This window comes from Notolabrus celidotus, chromosome 21, assembly GCF_009762535.1.
Source record: "Notolabrus celidotus isolate fNotCel1 chromosome 21, fNotCel1.pri, whole genome shotgun sequence".
NCBI classification, from domain to species: domain Eukaryota; kingdom Metazoa; phylum Chordata; class Actinopteri; order Labriformes; family Labridae; genus Notolabrus; species Notolabrus celidotus.
This window is the reverse complement of record NC_048292.1, coordinates 23569137-23591798: the sequence shown is the minus strand read 5'-3', so window position 1 is coordinate 23591798 and position 22662 is coordinate 23569137. Positions and strand designations below refer to the sequence as shown.

Sequence of the window (22662 nt, the reverse complement as noted above, 5' to 3'; positions counted from 1 at the left end):
AACTGAGAGCAGGTCAGTGGGAAGGGGGCGGGTGGGGTTTGGAAAAGGGCAAGGAAGCTACACACACACACGCAAACACACACGCACGCACGCACGCACGCACGCACGCACGCACGCACGCACGCACGCACGCACGCACGCACGCACGCACGCACGCACGCACACTGAGGGTGGAATTGCTGCTGATAAAGTTGACACAACATTATGTAAATGACTGCCATTTGGGAAAGAGGTGTTTGTACACACACACACACACACACACACACACACACACACACACACACACACACACACACACACACACACACACACACACACACACACACACACACACACACACACACACACACACACTGTGTAGCAGTGGGTGTTTCCATGCTCTCTCTCTATCCTCTCCTTCAATAATGCATGTTAGCTGGTACTGATGCCCCTCGCTCAAACTGAGGAAACATCCAAATCTTCCCCTCTTAGTTCACACACCAGCACACTGTCCTCTACACGTAACCGTGAGCTTGCTTGGCTGTTGTTGCAGCAAATGACACAAATTAGTCCAAATGAAGATTTGGCTGTCACTCGTCCGCCTGTAATTATGGCACCTTTCACACACTCTTGCAAACAGGCATGCACACACACATTGACACACACGAGTCCACACACAAGCTTGTTGCTATGTTTCTGGATGTGTTTTCCTATCAGGCATTGCAGCACGTTGAGTGCTTGTTAATAAGAACCAAAGACAAATGCTCCCCAGAGGCTGAAAACACAAAAGCAGCCACAACAGCAGCTGGATACTTTTCAAGACAGGATTAAAGAGTTCCTTTAAAAATGAAATTGCTTCTTGGTTATCTGGAATGATTACTGCACACGATAAAAGCACCTGTATGCACAAACCAAGTACAGATAACCATGCACACACACGGAAAGTAAAAGGTGTAATGATGAGGTATTGATCACGCCAGCTGTGTGACTCAGGCAGCGATGGAGGTGAGAGTAATAAAAGCTTTCTTCTGTAGAAGAGGTGTTGCTTTTCCATCATCTGTATCTCAAGGTATTTCTCCTCTGTGCTGCATCATGCCTCAACCTGCTCAAAGGAAACCAGTAATAATCTGCTCACTGCTGTGCTGTGCATCTCTCTTTGCTTTGTCTGCAGAGTCATAATAATCGTCTCTACTACGTACAAAATTATCCATTTTATGAACCGCACCTCCCTCCTCCCTAAATCCCCTTTTACCTTCACATCAAAGCCAGGTCTCTACATGTGTGCTCGTTCCAGAAGGAAAAAGGATACACTATGTCACGCTGGATGTTAATAGAGCGGCTGTGGTATCTGTGCGTATGTTCACATCATGTAATAATGCTTTGCACACAACAGAGCACCACATTTGAGGCGATGACAGTTTGCAGCTGATAAAAATGACGTGCACGTAGACTTCTAAAAATCTGATTGTGTGCACTGCTGCTTCTGAAGCTTGAAGCTTCTTAGTGTGTTCACCACACCTGTGAGAGTGTGTCTGAATCACATGTGCGAGGGTGTGTCCTCTCACAAACGTTGAGGTTCTAAAATCGTACATGTGAGGAAGGGTGCGGATTAAAACTGGATTATTGCATCTTTTTCTGCTCTGCTCACTTTCGATACCAACCACGTGTTAGACACTTTACATTTACATAAGTTCCTTTACTTCCTTTACAAAGTCCCCAATTTGCAGTGTTGTCATAGTAATCCTTTCATGCGGCAGGGATGTTATCAATGAGCTACTTGTGTTTATAGGTGTCTACAGCATCATGCTACAAGGATCCCTGGACTTGGCGTCTGCGTTGACTTACGTGGGCGGGGTTGTGTGTGCAGCGCCTGCTCCAGGTCGCCCAGCATGGTGAGGATCACTTCCTTATCCAGCTGAGCTGCTCCTTCACGAGGACCTCCTCCTGAAACCTCCTCCTCCGCCCAGTACCCTCCATCCTTTTCCTTTCCTCCCTTCTTCCTCTCACCCCTTCCTCCTGCCGTTTCCTCATCCGAATGCTCACTGCTGGCCTCTTCTTCCTTCTGGACCTCTTCTCTGGACCTCCGTGCAGGGTCAGCCCGAGGGTAGCCACTGTAGGAAGCCCGCTGGGGTCGCCCACTTGCACCCTTGGATCGCCAAGGCACTGGTATGAGGGAGTGCTCTGATTGAGAAAGCACTTTAGTTAGGGAGAGTGATAAGGATCGAGCCCTGGTGCCCTGAACACCTCCACCCCTTGCTACTGCCTCCTTCCTGGGGCTCCCCTGCAGGCTGCCTCCCGCCCGCTGTGAGGAGGACAAGTAGGATGAAGAGTTTGGACGTTGTGGAAGACGAGTTGGTGGGTCGTCAAGCTCAAAAGAGTACACCCTCTGTTCCCCGTCGCTGAGCAGAGTCAGGTTCGTGAGCGAGCGCTGCTTGATCCGCAGGTTGAGGTTGTCTGGGAGAGGCTGGGGAGGCCGCCGAGCCGGGCTGCCCCCCTGGTACACGGAGAACTCTGCTCCTCGCTTCATCCCTGCTCCTCACTCTGCTCCCTTACCTTTTCTGCCTCTGGTGGCTCAGTGAGTGAAAGTATGCATCTACCTGTGCGTGGCTCTCTGATTCACATTTTGGCTGCGATATCAGTGAGAGAGCAGATGGAGGGTAGAAAGAAGAGGAGGATGCAGAAGGCTTTGAGATGTGTCCCCACGTTGCACGCCTCCCGACTTGGGTCCAGGCTTCCAGGAGGACTGAAGCACAGGGTGTAGAGCAGAGAGCAAAGCGTCCTCTCAGGCATGTAGGTAGAATCCAGATCCATCATTGATCCAGCCCATACTCCTGGTCAGATGTTGAGCTAAACTCACGCTTATTTTCTCCACTCCATCTCCTGTCCTCATGCTTTCTTTCTGTCTTCTCGCCTTCTCTTCTCCTCCTCCACCACAGTCAGGGGCGTGGATGAACGAGTCGCCTCATCTCCCTTCCCTCACCAACACGTTCTCTCTGCTCCCTGCGCTCACACTGCCTTTATCTTTCTCCCTATTAAATGACAGTCTCTTTCATTCACTCTTATCTCTCTCCCTCCACCTTCTGTCCCTCCTTTAATTACCGCCTCACTGCCACACTCCTCCTGCCTCCACTCTGGTTCTCTAACGGTCCCTCGCTCTTCGCAGCAGAGTGGTGGTGAAGCCGGCAAACAGAGCTCACACAGCTCTCCGTCTGCTTGCTCATTCCAGCATGCAGCCTGCAGCACTCCCTCTCTCTCTCTCTCTCTTGCTCTCTCTTTCTCTCTCTCTCTCTCTCTCTCTCTCTCTCCGTCTCTATGTTTATCACCCTCTCTTCCTCCTAATCCCTCTCATTCTCTCACTTTCTCTTCAATCCCCTCCTCTTCCCAGCCCTTATCTTTACTCCCTCGCACTATCTTCCCCTCTGTCTCTCCGTCCCTCCGTCTCTCCCTCACTGTGTGACAGTGAGTTGTTTGGACAGTGCACCTGTAAGCTTGCAGCCCTTGCTGCACCGCACCAACCACCCGACTTAATTAAATGCTATCTTGAGGAACTAAAGCAGCGAGCCCACAGCTTATCACAGATCAACAATGAGAGCACAGAACCAACACATCCCCATCAATCAGAGCTGGATTTATTAGCCTTGTCACCACCAGTCAAAGCTGTCTCACGCACATTTTAGAATCCTGGTTACCAAGTTATACCCAAGGTTATCCTCTTCTTTTAACGTGAGTATATTTGGGAATCAAAGGAAAGCAATGAAAGCTCCAGAGTTCTGAATCTGTGAAATATAGTTTACTTATTTATTTATTAATACTGTTACACATTAAGACATATGCAGGAGTGCATGTACTAAATGTCCAATCAGTGTCAGTATAGTGTGCAGTTATTCTGAGATCATTCTGAATACTCCATGGCATCAAGGGAGTTCCAGTTAATGCAACAGTGTTCGCACTTTTCAGGAGTTCCAGTTTGGTTGCTTTCTGCAGTATCTTCAAAAGCTTCTTATTCCTAAAATCCACACATTTAAAATCCTTACCAGTAATACTGTATCAGTTTTTTGTATCGATCTGAATTAATCTAAATAAGGTGAGGCGCACAATGTCCTCCTTATGTCAGCTCTTTGGTGTCCACCATTGGCTCTATATCTATAAGAACAATGTATCTACATATCTTCCCATTGTGAGATGTGAAGCCAAAATCCTGGCCTCAATGAACGCGGACATATTGCTCTGGTGGAGCTAAGGCATGCATAGAAACAATCTGACTGGTAGAACAGTGGTACTGACGGCACACCCGCTTTGCTGAGCAACACACTTTTAAACTATCCATAGAACGTCAAAGATCCCTTAGGCTAGTTCAGTTAACAGCATGATGGGATGGGCATTTCAATCCAAAATACTATTCGATAATCATTGGCATCTATTCAACGATTATTCAAATAATCCCCCCCACACACACACATACACACAAACACGAACACAAACACCTGTCCCAATAACAGCCTGTTTGTGTGGCAGTCACATTAACCAGCAGTAGGACGAGGTGCTGCTAGTAGCGGGCACTGACAGCGTCTATCTCAACATTTACGTCGGTGTTTCTGTGACGTGGCGTGGCGTGTGTGTTAACATCGTACAGCCATGCTCAGTCTCTGGAAACACGTGTGTAGTAGTGTGAGATTCAGAAATGGAGAAAATCGCTGCAATTGTTGCTAATGTTTTCTTCTTCTTTTGCTATTTAATGCAGTTAGCATTCTTCTTCTGTTACTTAATGTGGTTAGCAAACAGCTTTAAGACACTCTGTAGCCACTGTCTGGCGGGAATACCGTATTACAACCAGGCACCGTAAAAATGATGAAAAATTGTACTTTTATAATGAGAAAATATTCAAAGTAACTCTTTTATTTTAACTTAGTGAAAGAATATTGGAATATTCGAAAAACATTGCCCATCCCTAGCAGACAGTATGAAAGTGTAATGACTCTTGTGTTAGCGCTCATTACGTTTCTCCTGCTGTTAGCGAAGGACGCTGCAGGAGCTGCATTAGCCAACGGAGCGGTCTTCTATCATCTTTGTGTTAACATCAAATATTTTATTAAAACTACACTTCTCAGAAAAATGAACACTTGCTCATAAATAAGCATGATAAGAACTGCCATGATGATGTTCTATCTGTTATGCTTCAGAAGGCAGGTTTCATGACCTACACTGCAGACAGTCACCAGGGGGAGCTCTAAAGGTTCTGGCCTCACTCGGGAGCTGTTGTTGTGTCTGTTCATTTATTCAGTTCAAGGATAAAGATTACTTTATTTTTACCCATAGGTAGATTTTGTTAGCAGTGAGTCAGCCTCCTTTTTTTAACAACAAACAAACAGCAAGTGACAAAGTGCTCAGAACTAAACAGGTAACCCTCAATAAAAACAAAAGGCAGGAGCCTTAGCTTCCTGCTGCTTCAGTTTCTATAGTCCTCACTTTAAATCAGTCCAACAGAGTCATGCAAACACAAGGTGCTTTTTGAGAAAATGTCATGATAAACCTGCAAACATTAATACATGAGTTGCTTTTCACTTCCCTATTTGTAAATTATTTAAACCAACGTGTGAATTCAGATTATATAAACCTGTGCTTCTTTGTAGTTTGGATTCTATCACTATGGCATCGTTGAGCCAGAGCTGGCTCTTAATGTGTTGTTTGCAGGATGCAGGCACTTAAAGTTCCATCTCAGAGACTCAGAGCCTTCATGTTCAGCTCAAGAAAAAGAGCTGAATAAAAGAAGGACGTAAAATAACCATGAGAAGTGTGACAACAAAAAAGCAAGTGTTTGAAATGGACTGCAAACAAAGGGGACGGTCAGCACTGCAGTCTAACTTTATCCTTCAAATGATTGGGTTCGGAAAAGCCACGACCATGCTGAAGGTCTGGAATGTCAGTGACAGCCTGACAAACCGAACCTGTAATCACAAGCTGTTCTTTTTGTAAGATGGGATTTCTTCAGGCTTTGAACCTGACATCTTAGTTTTCATTGAATTTGCTGGTTGTTTGACTTCTCATCCTTGTTAACGTTTATAGGTTGTCATTACAAGGATGGAATTAATGCCAAATGAAGGCTGAATTTAAGGGAATTATGTCCTTAAACGTGAAATCATAGGCAGCAGACTTTGAACATTAAGCAAGTCAAAATATTTTACCCTCGATGTGACTGATGAATTTAAGGCAATGCAAAGTTTTGAAGTCACTCCCTGCAACTGATAGAATCCATGTTAGTGATGGACTTTCTCTGTGCCAGTCTGTGTTTTGATTTTGTGCTCCCTGCATGATTAAACTTCTCAATTTAAGTTTGTGGTTAGAAACTCCTTTAAACTGCTCAAATGTCCCTCAATCCTGAAGTCTCAGCTGCAGAAGCTCAATCACACGGATGCCTACTGCCTGTAATTAAAGTGAAATCAGGATGTTTTCAGCATTCCTGCTTTGAAATCCAACAATGCAATTTCATTCTAAGCAGTAGTTTTTAGTTGTATTGGTGGAATTGCAAATTTAGTTCAAATTAAAACAAAAACTTGCTCATATATTACGAATTTTGGGATTCAAACCTCTTACGGACAAATTCCACCAGATCCATGTCCGGTCTGTCTCCGATCCATTATGGCACCAGATCTGACAGGTCTCTATTCTAGTCAATGTGTTAACTTCCACTGGATCTGCGCCGTTGCATTCTGGCTGTGTATCTGATACAGCAGGTCAGAGCCCTTCGGATCAGATACACAAGACTTCTATTTTTGCCGGATGTCGGGGCACGACGCATCAATCTCAACAGAGCAGATGGAGCGGGACAGGAAGTCAGGCACCAAAACAAAATGAAAACATCCAGTTCATTTTCAGAATAAAACACTCTGTTTTATCGCCAGATCGTATTTCACGTAACTACAATAACAAACCGTCATGATGAGCGGAGCCAGGCCTGGAGTCAACAGGTTAAAGGTTTTCAGAGGACCAGAAAGACAGGAGAGAATCCTTGATCCAGTAATTACTGCGGGCAAAACCTTGGTCACATGACTCCAGCTGTTCGGCGGTCCTGCTCCATGCTGCGTTCTGAAAACGCAACCGGTGGGTATTGACGGACGAGAGAGCACGGAGCTGTACTGGACACGGATCTGGTGGAAGTCCTGTGTTATCCTTAGTCTACTCCCTCTTTCATGCTCCACTGTACAAGTGCATTTATTTATCTTATCTTGTGGTGCTGTAGATATTGTTGAGAAAATCTGCCTGCTAAAGTGAACCCAAGCCTTCTACATTAAATGATGTGTCACACAACTGTTCTGGATTGCAGCACAGGGATTGTTAGACATGGTGTTAGCCTGCAGGGATGTAAACAACAAGCTGCAGATGCTCCCTGTGTCTGTCTGTCAGCGCTGACCTTTTCTCATTGCAGCATGAAACCAGCGCAGAATTGGGATTACCGTAGCGCACACACACATACACACAGACACATCCATACCCATGAGGACACATGCAAACCAAGTGTAAGACACCAGTGCTTTAGTGTATTCACAGCTGTAGCTGTCAAAAACTCTTTCATCGTGCAGCTACCCTTTAACTATCCTCCACCCATACTGCGACACACACTGTAGTTCTGTTTCTGAAAGTTAACCAGAAAGATCAATCATAATAAAAAAAAAATAATCCAAGAAAAAGCCATTTTCTTTCTAATAAGTAAATCGGCTGCACAATTTCTCCCAGTAGAGCGGCATCGCAGCAAAATGAGATCCTGACCATTTCAATGCACACAATATATAAGTAAGTATCATACATGTAGAGACATGAGAGTGTGTGTGTGTGTGTGTGTGTGTGTGTGTGTGTGTGGGTGTGTGTGTGTGTGTGTGTGTGTGTGTGTGTGTGTGTGTGTGTGTGTGTGTGTGTGTGTGTGTGTGTGTGTGTGTGTGTGTGTGTGTCTTGTGTGTGTGTGGACCTGCTGTACCTGATATCTCCTCCAGGCACTGTTTGGCTGTCTTGCTGTAGACCAGTTCTCCCTTGGTAGGGCTGAGGCAGGGGTCGGCTGGGGCCACCATGGTGCAGTCGTTTTCGGAGAATGTCCTGAAGGCACAGAGAACAAATAATACGCAGCTGTTACTCAGACAGGCTGACATATCTGGTCAACCAGTGCAACATACAACAGCCACTGCAGCAGTTTCCAAAACAGCCCAGAGGGAAGAGGTTCTGCTTAGATCAGACCCAGCTGCTCCTGTGTCACGTTCATTCACCGTGTAAGGAAACAATGTGATGTTTTAAGTGTTTGCAGAATGAATGTTGGTTCATGCTAAGATAGTTTTGATGCTTTGATAAATAAAAAAAGGAAAGCAAGCTTTAAACCTGCAGTTACCTCCCTGTGTGGGACTGCTTTGCTAATGGCATTTTGGGTGTCGGGAGGGGCCCAACCTCAAGGGGAAGCTGTTCTGTATTAAATTGCCTGTTATTTTGAAACTGTGTTAATAAGTTTAAAAATAAAAATAAAACCCTGCAGTTTATTGATTTCAATGATGTTACACTACTCGAGATATGATGTTACATCATAGAACCCACAAGAATCGAAAAGCATGCATATCATTTAACTTTTGGGGTTTGAAATGTCGCCCTGTGATAGGTTGGCGACCTGTCCAGGGTGTACCCTGCCTTCCACCCGAAGTCAGCTGGGATTGGCTTAAGCCCCCTGTGACCCCAAACAGGATAAGCGGTCAAGATAATGGATGGATGGACGGATGGGCAGATTTGAAAATGCAGAGCCAGGTCCTGAACAGAACTGAAAGCTCTACTAGAATATTGTCTATAATGTGGGAAAGTCCTTTCTCCAAATGATCTATTATTAAAATTCCTAGAATATATCACTGTTTAAAGTGTAAGGGGGGGGGCACCACCTCAGCTTCATTTTGAGCCAGGAAAGCCTTTGATGTAGAGAATATTGAAACAAAATGCCTCTTAAACACGAAATCACAGGATCATCTGATGATCTGTGGAGTGGAGAGTCAAATCCCAACAGTGACTGAAGCTGAGGCACTGGTTGTAATATATGCCTCAAAAAGACCAGAGACAGAGGTATTATGGTGCCTGATTTGGAGACCAGAATCTTCCCCTCATCTGCATTCATCCCGTTGTCTGTGTTTCTGCGATGTTAAACAAGAAGAGTCTGAAATTCTGTTTTTGTCTCAGTCACACATTCAACAGATGGACACCTCTGAAAGGAGGAGGGGACGATCTCAGATGATGTGTGTGTGTGTGTGTGTGTGTGTGTGTGTGTGTGTGTGTGTGTGTGTGTGTGTGTGTGTGTGTGTGTGTGTGTGTGTGTGTGTGTGTGTGTGTACAAGAAATGTATGTTTGTGTGCATCTTCTCTCCTCCTCCTCCTCCTCCTCCAGCCTATGCTGCATCACGCTCCGCTGTGAAGAAACAGATAGTCCAACGCACTTCATGAGATAACAGGCCCACACACGCACACATACACACACACACACACACACACACACACACACACACATATAAGCATGCAGAGGGAACACAAAGGAAAAATACAAAACCATCCAATGACAGATTGACGGCTGAAGACAGACAAGTGACAGACACACAAAAAGAAAAGCATATAAACTAATATTTTGAAACACAGGGACATATAAAACCCTGACATACACTTCGCATACATGTATACACAAACACACAGAGTACAGTATTCTGTTCAACCCCTCCCATACACAGCGCAAACCGCACACTCACAAACACACACACGAAGCAGCATCACCAACACCACCTGCAGAGCTGCAGATAAAAACTGTCTTCCAATTGCAACAGCAGCATCAGCCCGTGACTTCAGCTCATGAGAGAAAGCTCCTTTTCTCCTTCCTGCACGCTTCCCTCACCTCAGACAGACAGACAGAGATATTCACCACCGCTGCTGCTGCACTCAATAATTGGGAGCCTAATAGGAAAGCAGATATTAAATCTGGCTGCTGCATTAATGAATGATTATTTACAAAAATAAATGGTGACTGAATTTAAAGGGAGGGGTCACTTCCAGGTAGGGCTGGGCGATAAAATGATAACAATAATTATCGTGATATTATTTTTCTCAATGTAAATATAACAAATGAACTAGGGGTGTAACGATTCTTTTTAATAACGATTCGATTCGTATCATGATTCGTGGTTGCCGAAACGATTAAAGGACGATATTGGTTCATTTAGAACGATACGATCTGAAACAATTGTGACTTGAAATCGATTCAGTAACTTTTTAGCCAAAAATTCAACCAGTGTGACTGAAATAAATACCTTGGTACTGGACAGTCCTAGATTCCTGTTGTTTCTTGTAAGGCAATCAGGTATAAATTAATTGATAATGAATAGCTGGTGAGGCCTGAGGCTTCTGCAGAGCTGATGTTTCCTTGATGAACGCTGCAAGAGGTGCCTGGACGGCCGGCGTTGTGTGAAATCACATGGCGCTTTAGTAGGTGGTTGGATAGATTTGTGGTGTTGTACTTTACTTGACCTTTACATATCCTACAAACAACAAGCGACTTATTTAGAACATCTCCGTCTTTGCAAAAGTCAAAGTGTTTCCACTTTGTGGCTTTCTCGCTCACCGGCTTCTCCTCTGCCATCCACCATGCCATGTTTTGTTGTCTGCTGGCGCGTGGCGATGACGTCACAGACAGGCATCATGAATTGAGTAACGTTTAACGTCTTTATTATTAAAAGTGGAAAAAAAACACATCCATATCAAGTCTGCCGTGCTTAAATCCAATGTGTTATTTCCTAGTATGGATACAATCGATTTATTACTTTTTAAAACAATGTTAGATCAGTATATGTCGTCTGGAAGGCCAACTTGTCGAGCACAGATCAATGCAGTCGGATCATAGGGACATAAATCTTTTTCAATATCGCCCAGCTCTACTTCCAGGACTTTCTTCTAATCAGATTTCTTTATTCTAATCAGATGTGGATGTTCAACATAAAGCTTCTATTCTTTTGGTTGACACCAAACTGCCGCATCATGTCCGCATTCAAGAGTCATATGTTTTACATAAAAGACAAACGTCACAGTTTCTTAAAGAACAGGCTGTTAGCTAGACAAACCTTCAGCCATTTATATACCAATACACTCCAGGAAGGATTCAGAATGTAACAGATAAAACATGGGTTGCATCAGGTCAACATCGAGCGGCCCTTACAGCTGCAGTAATAAGATTTAAGAAGGCTGTTTTTCAAATATTCAGTGTTCTTGACTCTTGGTGGTAAAATGAGCTGTACCACAAAAGCATCTCCTATTTGTTGTTCTTATCAACAGATTATTCAAAGAGGTGTCACAGTGCCTCCCACACTCTTTAACTGAAGGGGGCTGCAGTGTAGAAACACAAAGGACAGCTTGGGAACACTTTGAAACCAGTTTATGCGCGGTGCTGCAGCCCCTTAGTGTCTGTGTTTCTGCCACCGGACTGATTGGGTCAGCTGAGGTTGTGAGAACAGAGGAGAGCTCGGAGGAGACAGATAATCACATTGCTGACACTCGGTGTCAAATCAATCCTGAAAACTGACTGCAACTAATCCTAAAACCACACTGGTCTATGAAACTTGGCAGAGGCAACAAGTTAAAGTGGGCGTAGGAAGAGAAAGAACAAGACAAAGAAGCCTAATTGGGGTGAAAATGATGGTGAATTGCAGCGCGGCAGGAGGCCTGATCACTTGTGTGTCTGCATGCTGACTGCTGTTGCTGAGGAGAGGGAGGCAGCAGAAAAAGGCTCACTGAGAAATATCCTTGCACAGAGGAAAAGGCGCAGAGGTGAGACGTGTAGGAAATGAATGTATAAAGATATGCTGAGGAAATTTCATTTTGTGTTGATCCTGGCGAGACCTGTGGACCTAAAGGGTTATCTACACGCTGATCCTGTCTTCACACTGTGTGTCTTTAATAAAGAAATAATCAATCTGACTCCTGGTCTTCATGGTGATGTTTGATTATGTGAGACAAAGGCATCTATCTGTATTACATCCATATTATCTGTTCCATATCAAGCAAAAATCTCCTCACATGAGCTTTAAAAATTCAGCCAAACAAAATATGGAACACATTTTTATAATTTTTTTCCTTTTAGCTTTTCAGTAAGTTCCATTTTCTGGCACTGTCGCCTTTTTTGGATATGACAGCTGCATTAAGACGGGAAATGTGGGGGGCAGAGAGTGGGGGGACACATGCAGCAAAGGGTTGAGACGAAGCAGCAACCTCCAGCCCGCAATAATTGAAGCCAGAAGTGCAGAAGTGTTAAAAACTGCAGTTCCTTAAGCGTCCACTTGAGGCTGGCTCCGAAAGCAGAAACCGCATACACACCGATTCAAAGAAGCCGATCTTTACAGGAGAAATAAACATGTTTACAGCCTGGTACAAAAAAAGAGTGTAGTCTGGATAGCTCATTTCTCGATCGGCACACACTGTATGGGGGGTGAATTTTTTATTAAGGTTACGAGTTCTCCATTATCAGAGGCACAGCTGACTTGATTGACAGGCAGGATCACCGTAGCTGTTGGCTAGGAGGCTCAAAGCCCGCCTCTTTACGTCACACTTGCTCGACAGTAGTTATGTTGAGTTCAACATTTCCAATATGGCTGCCGCCACCAACTGGTTTCAAAGCAGCGCTTCAGAAACAGATGGGTGACGTCACGGATACTACGTCCATTTATTATACAGTCTATGGTTGAGATTAGGAGATCCAACGATGACCGCCGCAATAAGGACTATACTCTCTGTAATGGGGCGCACATTTAAACAGCTAGGCCAATAACGCCCTGTCAGTCAGTTTTGAGTAATTCATCTATTTTTTTCCAGGCACATTTGAATCTCGCTGTGAGCAAGTTTGCTAGCTCAGAAAAGTTCATATCTATAGACACTAACCCTTTACCACCACAGACTGTATAAATAATGGACGTAGTGTCCGTGACGTCACCCATCTGTTTCTGAGCGCTGTTTTGAAGCCAATCGTCGGTGGGAGCCATATTGGTAATGCTGAATTCAACCAAGCTTAGTGTGAGGTAAAGAGGCGGAGTTTGAGCCTCCAAGCCAACAGCTATGTGTTCCCGCCTGTCAGTCAAGTCAGTCATGTCCCTATTTGGGCAAAAACTCGGAATCCTAATATCTTCTGAACTGTCGCGTAAGAAAAAGACTCACCATCGTACAGTGTGTGCCGATAGAGAAATTAGCAAAGTACACCCAAGCCTTTCTTTGAACCAGGCTGCAAACATGTTTATTTCTGCTGCAAAGATTGTGTGTATGTGGTTTCCAGTGTTTCTGTAGCCAGCCTCAAGTGGACGCTCGAGGAACTGCAGTTTATAACACTTACTCATGGGCTTCATATTTTGAGACCGGAGGTTGCCGCTTGGTCTTAATTTTGGGTGTGAAGTCCACTATTTACCTTACATTGTAACTAGCTAGCTTGTAGCTGACATTGTGCTAATGTTTAGTTTGCACCACTGAGACAGAGATCATCTTTACTCGTAGAGTGAAGCGTAATACAAACACAGTGGCAGAAAATGAACACGTCTATGTCGTCTTTCTCTCCACATCACAGTGGTGAATGTTCCAGTTACCATACCTGCTGTGTTCACATATCAGCTCACCTTCACTGGGGAGGATTTTCTAAAAAGGGGCTGCAGTTCCAGTTGTTTGGGTTCACACATCCAACTCACCTGGACAGTGTCTGTACATTTTAAGGAATGCAGTGCATAGGTTAAAGGAGCCTCTGTTGACCACTGTGACTGCCAACTCTGGTGCTCTAGGTAACTGAACAAGCAGCTTGGAGAACACCAGTACTCTAACAGCTGCAAATCTGTGTGGACAAATATACTGTGACAGGTTCTGTTGTGTCCTCTGACGTAACAACAGGGAAAGGTCAGCTGTTAGCCACAAGCCTGCTTTATTTTACTGATCTGCTGCACCCTTAAACATAGAAGATGGATCCCAGGGAAAAATGTTTAAACAGAGCTAGCAGGACCAACCTACTATTTGGCTAAAATCAACATAAATTAACTTGTTGTGAAATAATTGCCAGCAGAAACATAAAAGTCTACAATAACAGATACTGTAAGCTTGAATGAGATCATCGGTCCCCTGGATTATCTGTCTCTCTGTAGTTGTGATTCTACAGGCAGTCTGATTTCAGTGATGAAAACTCTGCTCTCATTGAAATGTAGCAGCAGCCAGACATAACTGCAGGCTAAGATAACTGTCAAATGTGCACAGACTCATTCGACTTGATGCACTACAGGCAATCTGCTGCTTGGTAATGGTTGGACATTTTTTAACCAATTCAATTGAAAGTCCGTTTATATAAATGAGCTAAAAAGCCATCAAGACATTTAACAGGATTGTTTCTGGTTGGAAACCTTGACATGTGATACAACAATGGAAAAGCACTAAGTAAGAAAATTAGCGCAAACACTAAAGTTTATATTCACAAAACAGAAGACCTGATTAGAAAAATGGCTCAATTAAAAAATGTGTATTCTTTTTTTTTTATTATTATTTTATTTTATTTCTGTTCTTTCTATTAAAATGGGTTATATAGTTTTTCATATTCATCAATATCTACTGAATTTAAATCTTATATATATTTCTAAGCCCATACTGAATGAGAAATTAAACATTTAACTGTCCTCTTACAATGCTGAATTCATTCTCAATCACTTTGCCTGTGCACATCTGGTAACGTATTTGATAAAAAATCAGCTGAATGTATGTAAGGAGCTACTGTAATGGTTGTTTAATTCTAAATTAGCATTTTTCAAGCCTCAGCCTATGAAACAAACGTGGCAAACAGAAGCCAAATATGCAAAATATCCACTCGCGTGACATCACAGATGGGAAACTTTCAAACTCACTGCTTGTCTGTTTCCTTGTTGCCCAGTGAGTGGGCCGTCCGTACTTCTACAGCTCCAGTTTTGCTTCCTCATAACTGATTATCACTGACAATCTGCCCAGTAATGATAGCCACAGCAGTTTAACTTGCTAAATGTGTGGGATTAGAGTCATGCAAATGCTGGAAAGAGGCACTGCTGAATGTGGTAGAGCTGACTGTGCACATCGAAGGAGCAAGACGAGAGAGGGAGTAAAGGGCTGGAGGATTAAGTCTTGTTTAATGGGATTCCTAACTCTCTTTCTCTCCGAGTACAAAAGGCATCCCGGAGAATTTGGCGGCTCTTCCATTTTTTCCCCCTGGATTACCTCTGCTGTTGTAAGAAAAAATCAGCCCTGCTGGGCAGATTTACCCACTCCCTGCACCTCTGAACATCAGGGAACCACGAGCCAGCTGCATGCATCACAACAACACCAGTTGAATGAAGAGAGAGAGAGCGAGGGTTCCTGAACACTGCCATGAGAATCCAAGTCTAGATTCTCACATCAAAGATACAACCCAGACAGTTAAATAATAGGCTTTGGCAAGCAGCAGGCAGTGGATGTTAATTTGTTCTGTAATGACTGTGAAGAGATGTGGAGGCGCGAGAAAGATGCACAGTGGGGAGCGCCAGCTGATTGCTGGGAATGCTCCAGGATTTCATGGGGTGTGTGTGTGTTTGTGAGTAAGCACTGTGTGTGTGAGCCTGAATGAGTCCAGACTTGACTTTGAGAAAAAGGGTAAATATGTGGAAGTCTTTTGGGAAAAAATGTGTAGGGGGGTAGATTTGGACTGCTTTGCATGTGCAGTCTTTATCCAGGGTTCTAAGGCATTTATCATTTAAAGAGTTCTTAACACCTGCTGCACATTTGGTTTGTTCCAGTCAATTGATGAAATGACAAAGTGCTGCATTTTACCCCTAGGTTCCTGATTCCCACTGCAATATTGCAAAACGAGCCAAAGCACACACCATCACATGCTGACCATACGTCATCACATCGCAGCATCCTTTTCCCACAGTCTAGCTAAACCAATGCCATATGTAGTGGTTGCATGTTGCATTGTGGGAAGCCTGCGCTAACCTTCCAACAAGATGAGTCGTGGGCTGTGTTGGAGCGTTGCCTCGTTGACATTTGGACAGGTGAGCATATTAATATATTTGTCAAATGAAACCAGCTTGTTGAAAGTGGAGGTCCCAGTGATGAGAAGGATAAATTATCCTGGTTCATCAAGCTGGATAAAACTAAACCAGTTGTTGAACCAGTAGATGTTATCATGTCCCACTATGGTGCAACACCTAGAACCAGACCTTCAGTTGGTGCTGAATCGGATAGAGATAATGATTTAATCTATCGCTGTGATGAGTGTGACGCTGTTTGTTTCGATCGCGAGGTTGATTGCCATCTCACCACAAACGAACCGCTCTAGAGTTCAATCTGGAGTGAACAAAGACAACCTCAGCTTACTTTTTTTGTTCCACAACAGAGAGGGATAGCTGGGTTCATATATGTCCAAACAACCCGGGCTATGATGCAAAAAGCTATCAGGTCTAAAAGCACTTTCAAATTTGATGCTTTACTAGATTTGGATTTCCAGAATTTTCGATGGATTTTTAAGCCCATTTCTGACATCAAAATATAAATGGATAGACCTCCATTAAGAAGATTACACATTTCAAAGTCTGTTAACTTGTAGGTATACATTTCTGACTTTGACATCAAACATACTAGTATTTTGAATTCAACTCTTGGTGCTATGCTGTTATCATTTCCTTCAAGTACCAGATATTCTTTACTGATATCACAGACATGTTCTTTCTTTTAAAGAGAACCAAAATTAGTTGTAAAAAGTGGGAATAATTCAACTTTATCTGCTTTTTGGTCAAGTTTTGAATTCCAGTGCATAGCTCATAAATGTCTGAAGAAGCATTGTATAGTATTGCTTATTCAATCTGTACATGAAATTCATGAAGCAGCTTCACTCGTCTGCAAAACATATTTTAAAAATGCTAAAAAGATAGTGGTGCATACACACACACACACACACACACACACACACACACACACACACACACACACACACACACACACACACACACACACACACACACACACACACACACACACACACACACACACACGCCTCACCTGTACATGAAGGGGGCCACAGTGGCAGTGTTGGGATGGTTGTGCTGCTGCTGCTGAGGAAGCTGAACTACTCCATTACCACCAGGCGCTCCTCCTCCTCCTCCACCTCCTCCCATCATCCCACCAGACCCAGACAGAGCTGAGGTGCTGGTGGAGGAGGTCATGCTGGTCCTTTTGCCCTCTGAGCCCCCAGTGGAGCGCTGGATGTAGAAACTCCCCCCTTGCCCTCCTTTCGTCATCTTGGCTCTCTCCCCGTCTCCGCCCCTCATGTTGCCGCTGCTGTTTAAGGCGGACTGGCTTTGGCTCTGGGACTGACCCTTGGATGATGCTGAGGAGGGAGCTTTAAGTCCCGGTTTAGGAATCCCGCTGCCATCTTTCTTCCCAGATGCTTGCTTCCCTCCTTTGGGGATGAGGCTGGCAATTTTGGAGGACTTCTTGTTGGGATCAGCGTATGCCTCACGCTCCTCTTTGGGTGGAGAGTTGTCCTTTGATTTCCCATACTTGCTTTTGTCCTCCTTGTCTTTGGATGAGGCGGTAGACCTGCTGCTGTTGGCAGCTGCTTTAGAAAATGAAGAGGAAGGGGAGGAAGCTTTGCCTGATGCAGGGAGGGACGATGCAGGGGTCTTAGTAGGCATTTGCTTGGTCGTAGCACTGCTACTACCGCTGCTGCACACGGACCCCGTGGGGGTCAATCCATCCTCACCATACTCTGAAAGATCATCCTCCTCTTGCAGAGCCATCTCTGCCATAGACGGAGATGCTCGTGAAGCCGATCTCGGGTTAATCAGACGAAACTTCTCTAGCATGGACCTCTGAGGTCCACCAGCACCAGCCCCCAGTTTTGACACATCCCCTCCGTGTGGCAGGAGGCCTTCAGAGGCCTGGGGTGAAAGAGTGGGTGAAGGTGATTGCGTGGGGCTCGCTAGCATGGACGAAGTGGCACTGTGCTTGAGGTTCATGGACTTGCTGCGCCAGGACTTGCCGGCAGTGGGTGAGGGGATGGCAGAGGCCAGCTGCTGCCCGCTGAGGCTGGTAGGAACTGTCCCACCGGTGCCGCTTCCATTCATCCCGCCAGGTGCAGGGATACCCCTCACCGACTCTGAACCAGGAGAGGGGACAAGAGAGAAACACAGAAAGGAGTTTATTCATTTCACATTCATACTTGTTAATTACTTGATAAATAAATTGCACAGAGGTTTGTTTCTGGTGTCGTTCCTCTACAGATACCTGATAACACTTTTTAGAACATTTTACTTGGGAGTAGTGTCGACTGAAGTGACTCTGACACGGATGAGAATTTTCTAGGTAACCTAAAAAGTTTGCAGCTTACATCTAAGCTCTGGTTAAGACTAACTTTCAGTCTTCCTGAATTTATTCAACATGGGAAATACATTCTCCAATGTCAGCTGGATCCTCTGCTTTTTAAAATATCTCTGTTCTAACATGTTCAGCCCCAAATTCAAGCACAAGGAGAAACTTTCAGAGGATCTCAGAGCTTTGTAGAGTCATAAAAATTGAGCGCTCATTCCCAGCTGGCAGAATCTCAACAGCAGGTTAAGACAAAAGAAGAAGATTTCACTGTTATCACTACAACTGGTGTCTCGAAGGAGTTGCACTCAAGTGTGCTGTAACTTCCTGTTCACACTTCCACCCCCTGGTTTCCACTTCCACAGAGGCCTGTCACAGCATGTTTGTGGAAGGATGACAGTGGTTGTAAGTGACAGGCTAGCATGTCGGAGCGATGACGACAGAAGGGATGACACCAGCTCTGTAAACATGGAGGGAACGGACTCTATCCACTACCAGACATGATCAGGCTTTGATGATCAACACGGTGTAAGAGTTTGAAGAGTTATTTCTCGCTTCCCTGAAACTCACTCCTTTTTAAGCACTAAGTATGCAGAGGATGTGTTGAATTCATTTGTGTTGTATGAGTCCATGGGGAGGGGAGTAACAGAGAAGAGATTGAGCTTTTCTATTTCCAAGAACGTGAGCACAGAAACCTTCCATGTGTCCTCCACACTGAGGCTGCAGTGTGTGCAGACATCAGTGTCTCCTCTGACCCAGAGATTTGTCAATGAAGGTCAATGGCAGGAAATGTGCGCTACAGGAGTCATCAACAAAAGCAAACTCTTTGAAACAGGTTGCTGCTTATCATAACACATGTAGGAACATTTGCAGTGCACATTTCATTAAGCAGATTTTAAAGTGGAGTGTCATTTAAAGGTACTCTGTGGAGGTTTTGACCTCTAGGAGCACTATGGAGCAAAGAGCAGGTCCCCTGTGTTTTTGAAAAGAATACATTAACATGTTTTTTAGTTCAGGAGACACTAAAATGCGTGTTCCAATTAGGGATGATGATTTTCAAAAACGATTTCACTTTGTAAATATCGAAGAGTTACTTTGAATATTTTCTCATTTTAAAAGTACAATTAGAACTGCCCTTTGAACCCTCCTGCTTTCTACTGGGAATATTACCAGGGGATGAGGAGTACAGTGGCCATGCAGCTCTGATGAGGGTCCTGCTTCTAGTTGCAAAGAAAATCATCACAATCTGTTGGTTAAAGCCACAGCCCCCCAAAGTCACACAGTGGAAGCAAAAGCTGAAGGACATTTTTTATATGGAAAGTATAACTGCGAGATTACAGTTACTTTTCCAGATAAGGTGGGCGCCTGTTGCTTCGTTTCTTTTTGGCTAATTCTTTGATGGGCTGATTTGTGATATACATAATTAATATTATTCTATTGACTTTTTTTCTTTGAAGTTTACTGTGAGGATTTTTTTTTAATTATTAATATTATCGTTGTTCTAATTATTATTATCCTAATTACTATTTATTCCATTATTCATATTGTTTTTATTATTCCTATTATTAGTATTTTTTAATTTTGTGTTAATCATTACAATCTTAATATTATTATTATTTTGTATGTTTGTATTCACTTATTTTTGATTGTGTACTATCTATGTATTTAGATCTTTACTTTCTGATTATGGACTAGGTGTTTCCAAAAATCTTGTTTGTTTTTTTTTTGTCTCTGAGTCTGATGGCTGCATTGTTGTTTTGCGATGTAGGCTGAGTCTAATAAAAACTTTCAAAAAGAAATAAAAGTACAATTTTTCATCATTCTCAAACAAAAGAAGAATAATCCTGACTGCATTGAATAGCAAAAGAAGAAGAAAACAATCGTGACAGTTGCTGTGATTTTCTCCATTTCTGAATCTCACACTAATGGAGCGCCGCCTGCAAACTAGTTCAGGCAGACAACTGGAGCTGCGCTCATTCATACTGACACGTCATCATCCTCCCTATCAGCTGATCTCAACATCCTCATTTGGCGGTCTTTTTAAGCTGCATGTCTCCCCGTCTCTGTCTCTGCCTCTGCTTTGCAAGTGCTCCTGCTGTCGTGCTCAGTGCTGTGTGCAAACTTTGTACCCACCTCCTCCCCGGCATCCACCTGCGGGCTCCGAGGGGGGTTAGTCCTATCTCATTGCTCCTAAATGTATTAAATGTATATGCATTTAAATAATATATGCTGAGTAATGAGGTTCGGAGCCCATACCGCAAACACAATACTGTATGCTGCAATAAACTTTATCTTAAAGCTGGGGTTGGTAATCAGATTTAGATACACTTTTTGTTATACTGGTTAAAATGATCTTCATGTCCTGATGGCAATCAATACATAATGTGTTCTTAAAAAGAGTGAAAAAAAGCTGCTATCTACAGCCGGAGTAAACCTGGGAAAACACCAACCAATCAGCCTTTTTTGGGTGCCAAAATTTTAAACCATTCAAATCCCGTTCTGACGTTCTGCCCGCCTCCTGCACGTACATTTCCCCGGCGTGCACTCTGAGTCCCCGTCCCCTGCCTCTGCTTCCCCTGACTCTACTGACTGCCCCTCTCGCTCAACCTTGGGCCTGTCCCCTCTGACCCGATGAGGGGCTTTGCTCAGGACTGTAGTCCGGATCAGAGTCTAAAAAGCTCTCACCACGGGGGCTCTGACAAGCAGAAGAATGAATGACATTTACTAAGTCCTACAGAAATGTAGATGTATTGTAGCGTCCGTCCGGACGCTGTAGGGATGACGAGCCGATTCGTGAACACGTTGATCTTTAATAACCGGTCACTGTCGGCCGTGATCACACCAACCAACAAAACAACAATCAATGTTTGAATGAATGAAGAACTTCTCCTCTTGTCTCTCCTCTCTCCAGCTCGCACACTCTACACCTCTCCTGATGCCTTCACTAACCGTCAACACTGTAGGAATTAAGAGCATCTACACTGAACACGTTTAACAAACAGTAGCGCTGTTACAGTATTACATGTGTTATAACTTTTCTCCTGATATCGTGTCACTGATACAACTGGATAATGCTAGCATGATAGTTGTGAGTACTAACAGCAGCCATATTTATTTGTGATTTTAACTTTCACTATGAGAATGTTTTGGTGAGGACCGGTTTTGAATCAGTCACCATCATATGGTCGCAAGTCAGCGGCGCTCGTGCATGTGAGCGGGGGGCGTCGTTTTGGAGGAGCTCTGAGGGAGGAGGGGAGGGGTTAGACGGAGTCCTGAGGAAATGCTACATTCAAATTCATGCTAGTTTTCCGAGACTGCCAACCCCAGCTTTAAGTAAACGTGAGTTGTCGTACTGAACTACACATGTACGTATTTCCAGAGACTAAGCATGTAAAATGTCAACACACACGCCACACTGCCTCACAGAAACACCACACAAAAGGGACGTTAATGGGACAGGTGTGTGTGGGGGGATGTTCCAGAAGCATGCAGAGTCATGATCAGATATGTCACCATGTAACAGATCATACCCTGAATATTTGAATACTTATCATATTGCCATTTCAAGTCCAATGCACATCCCTGCTACTGTATGTTGTACTAATAAACAAACTCAGTCTAAGATGAAGATGAGATGTGTTTTTTAAAGCTCCAGTGAAGAGTTTTTGACTGCTTATAAAACAGATTGAAATTAACAAGGACGCCTCTTTGTGACTCAAACAAGACCATCGATGACAAGATTGTACATTTACATTTTTGATGCCTTTGAGGGGAAGGTGTTGGAGGAGACGTTAACAGCGCTCTAAATCACTCATAGTAAATAATCACAGTGAGTGACACAGGGGATTGTCAAATGCAAATATTAATACATGTTCATGTTATCTTTCCTTAATGTGACAAGAAAGTTCAAGACTTTTTATCAGACCAATGTCTGTTTTTATAGCTCCATATTTAATGTATTGTTTTAAACTGTCAACATCCTGTCCTGTATGCTGAGCTATGATGTATAACAGAAGTGTTTCTTTGTCCCTGTGTAAGAAAAACACAATCAGCCTGACCAAACCACACACAAACACACACACACACAAACACACTCAGAGGACATAAACACTGATCATGCGTGTGAGATAAATGTTTCAGCGCACATGGCAGAGCATTGACCTTTAACTCCCCTCACAATTTTCCTGGCTGGTTGATACTGTGGATGTGACTACCATCCACACTTCTCCCTCTCTCCATCACCCGGTCTCTTACACACACGCACACACACAAGGTCTACTACCTGACAGATAGTGTTTGAGAAAGATAC

The 22662-nt window shown here is 43.9% G+C and overlaps 1 protein-coding gene across 1 annotated transcript in view; it reads right to left on the bottom strand.

The window, feature by feature from the left end:
• The window catches only part of nav3 (neuron navigator 3), a 292564-nt gene that overhangs the window by 117872 nt on the left and 152030 nt on the right, over positions 1-22662 (bottom strand). Inside the window, exons 8-9 of the mRNA XM_034673746.1 lie at positions 17046-18144; positions 7949-8064 (exon numbers count right to left, since the gene is read on the bottom strand). Of these exons, the coding sequence (XP_034529637.1) occupies positions 7949-8064; positions 17046-18144 (1215 nt within the window). The remainder of the gene's footprint in view (positions 1-7948; positions 8065-17045; positions 18145-22662) is intronic.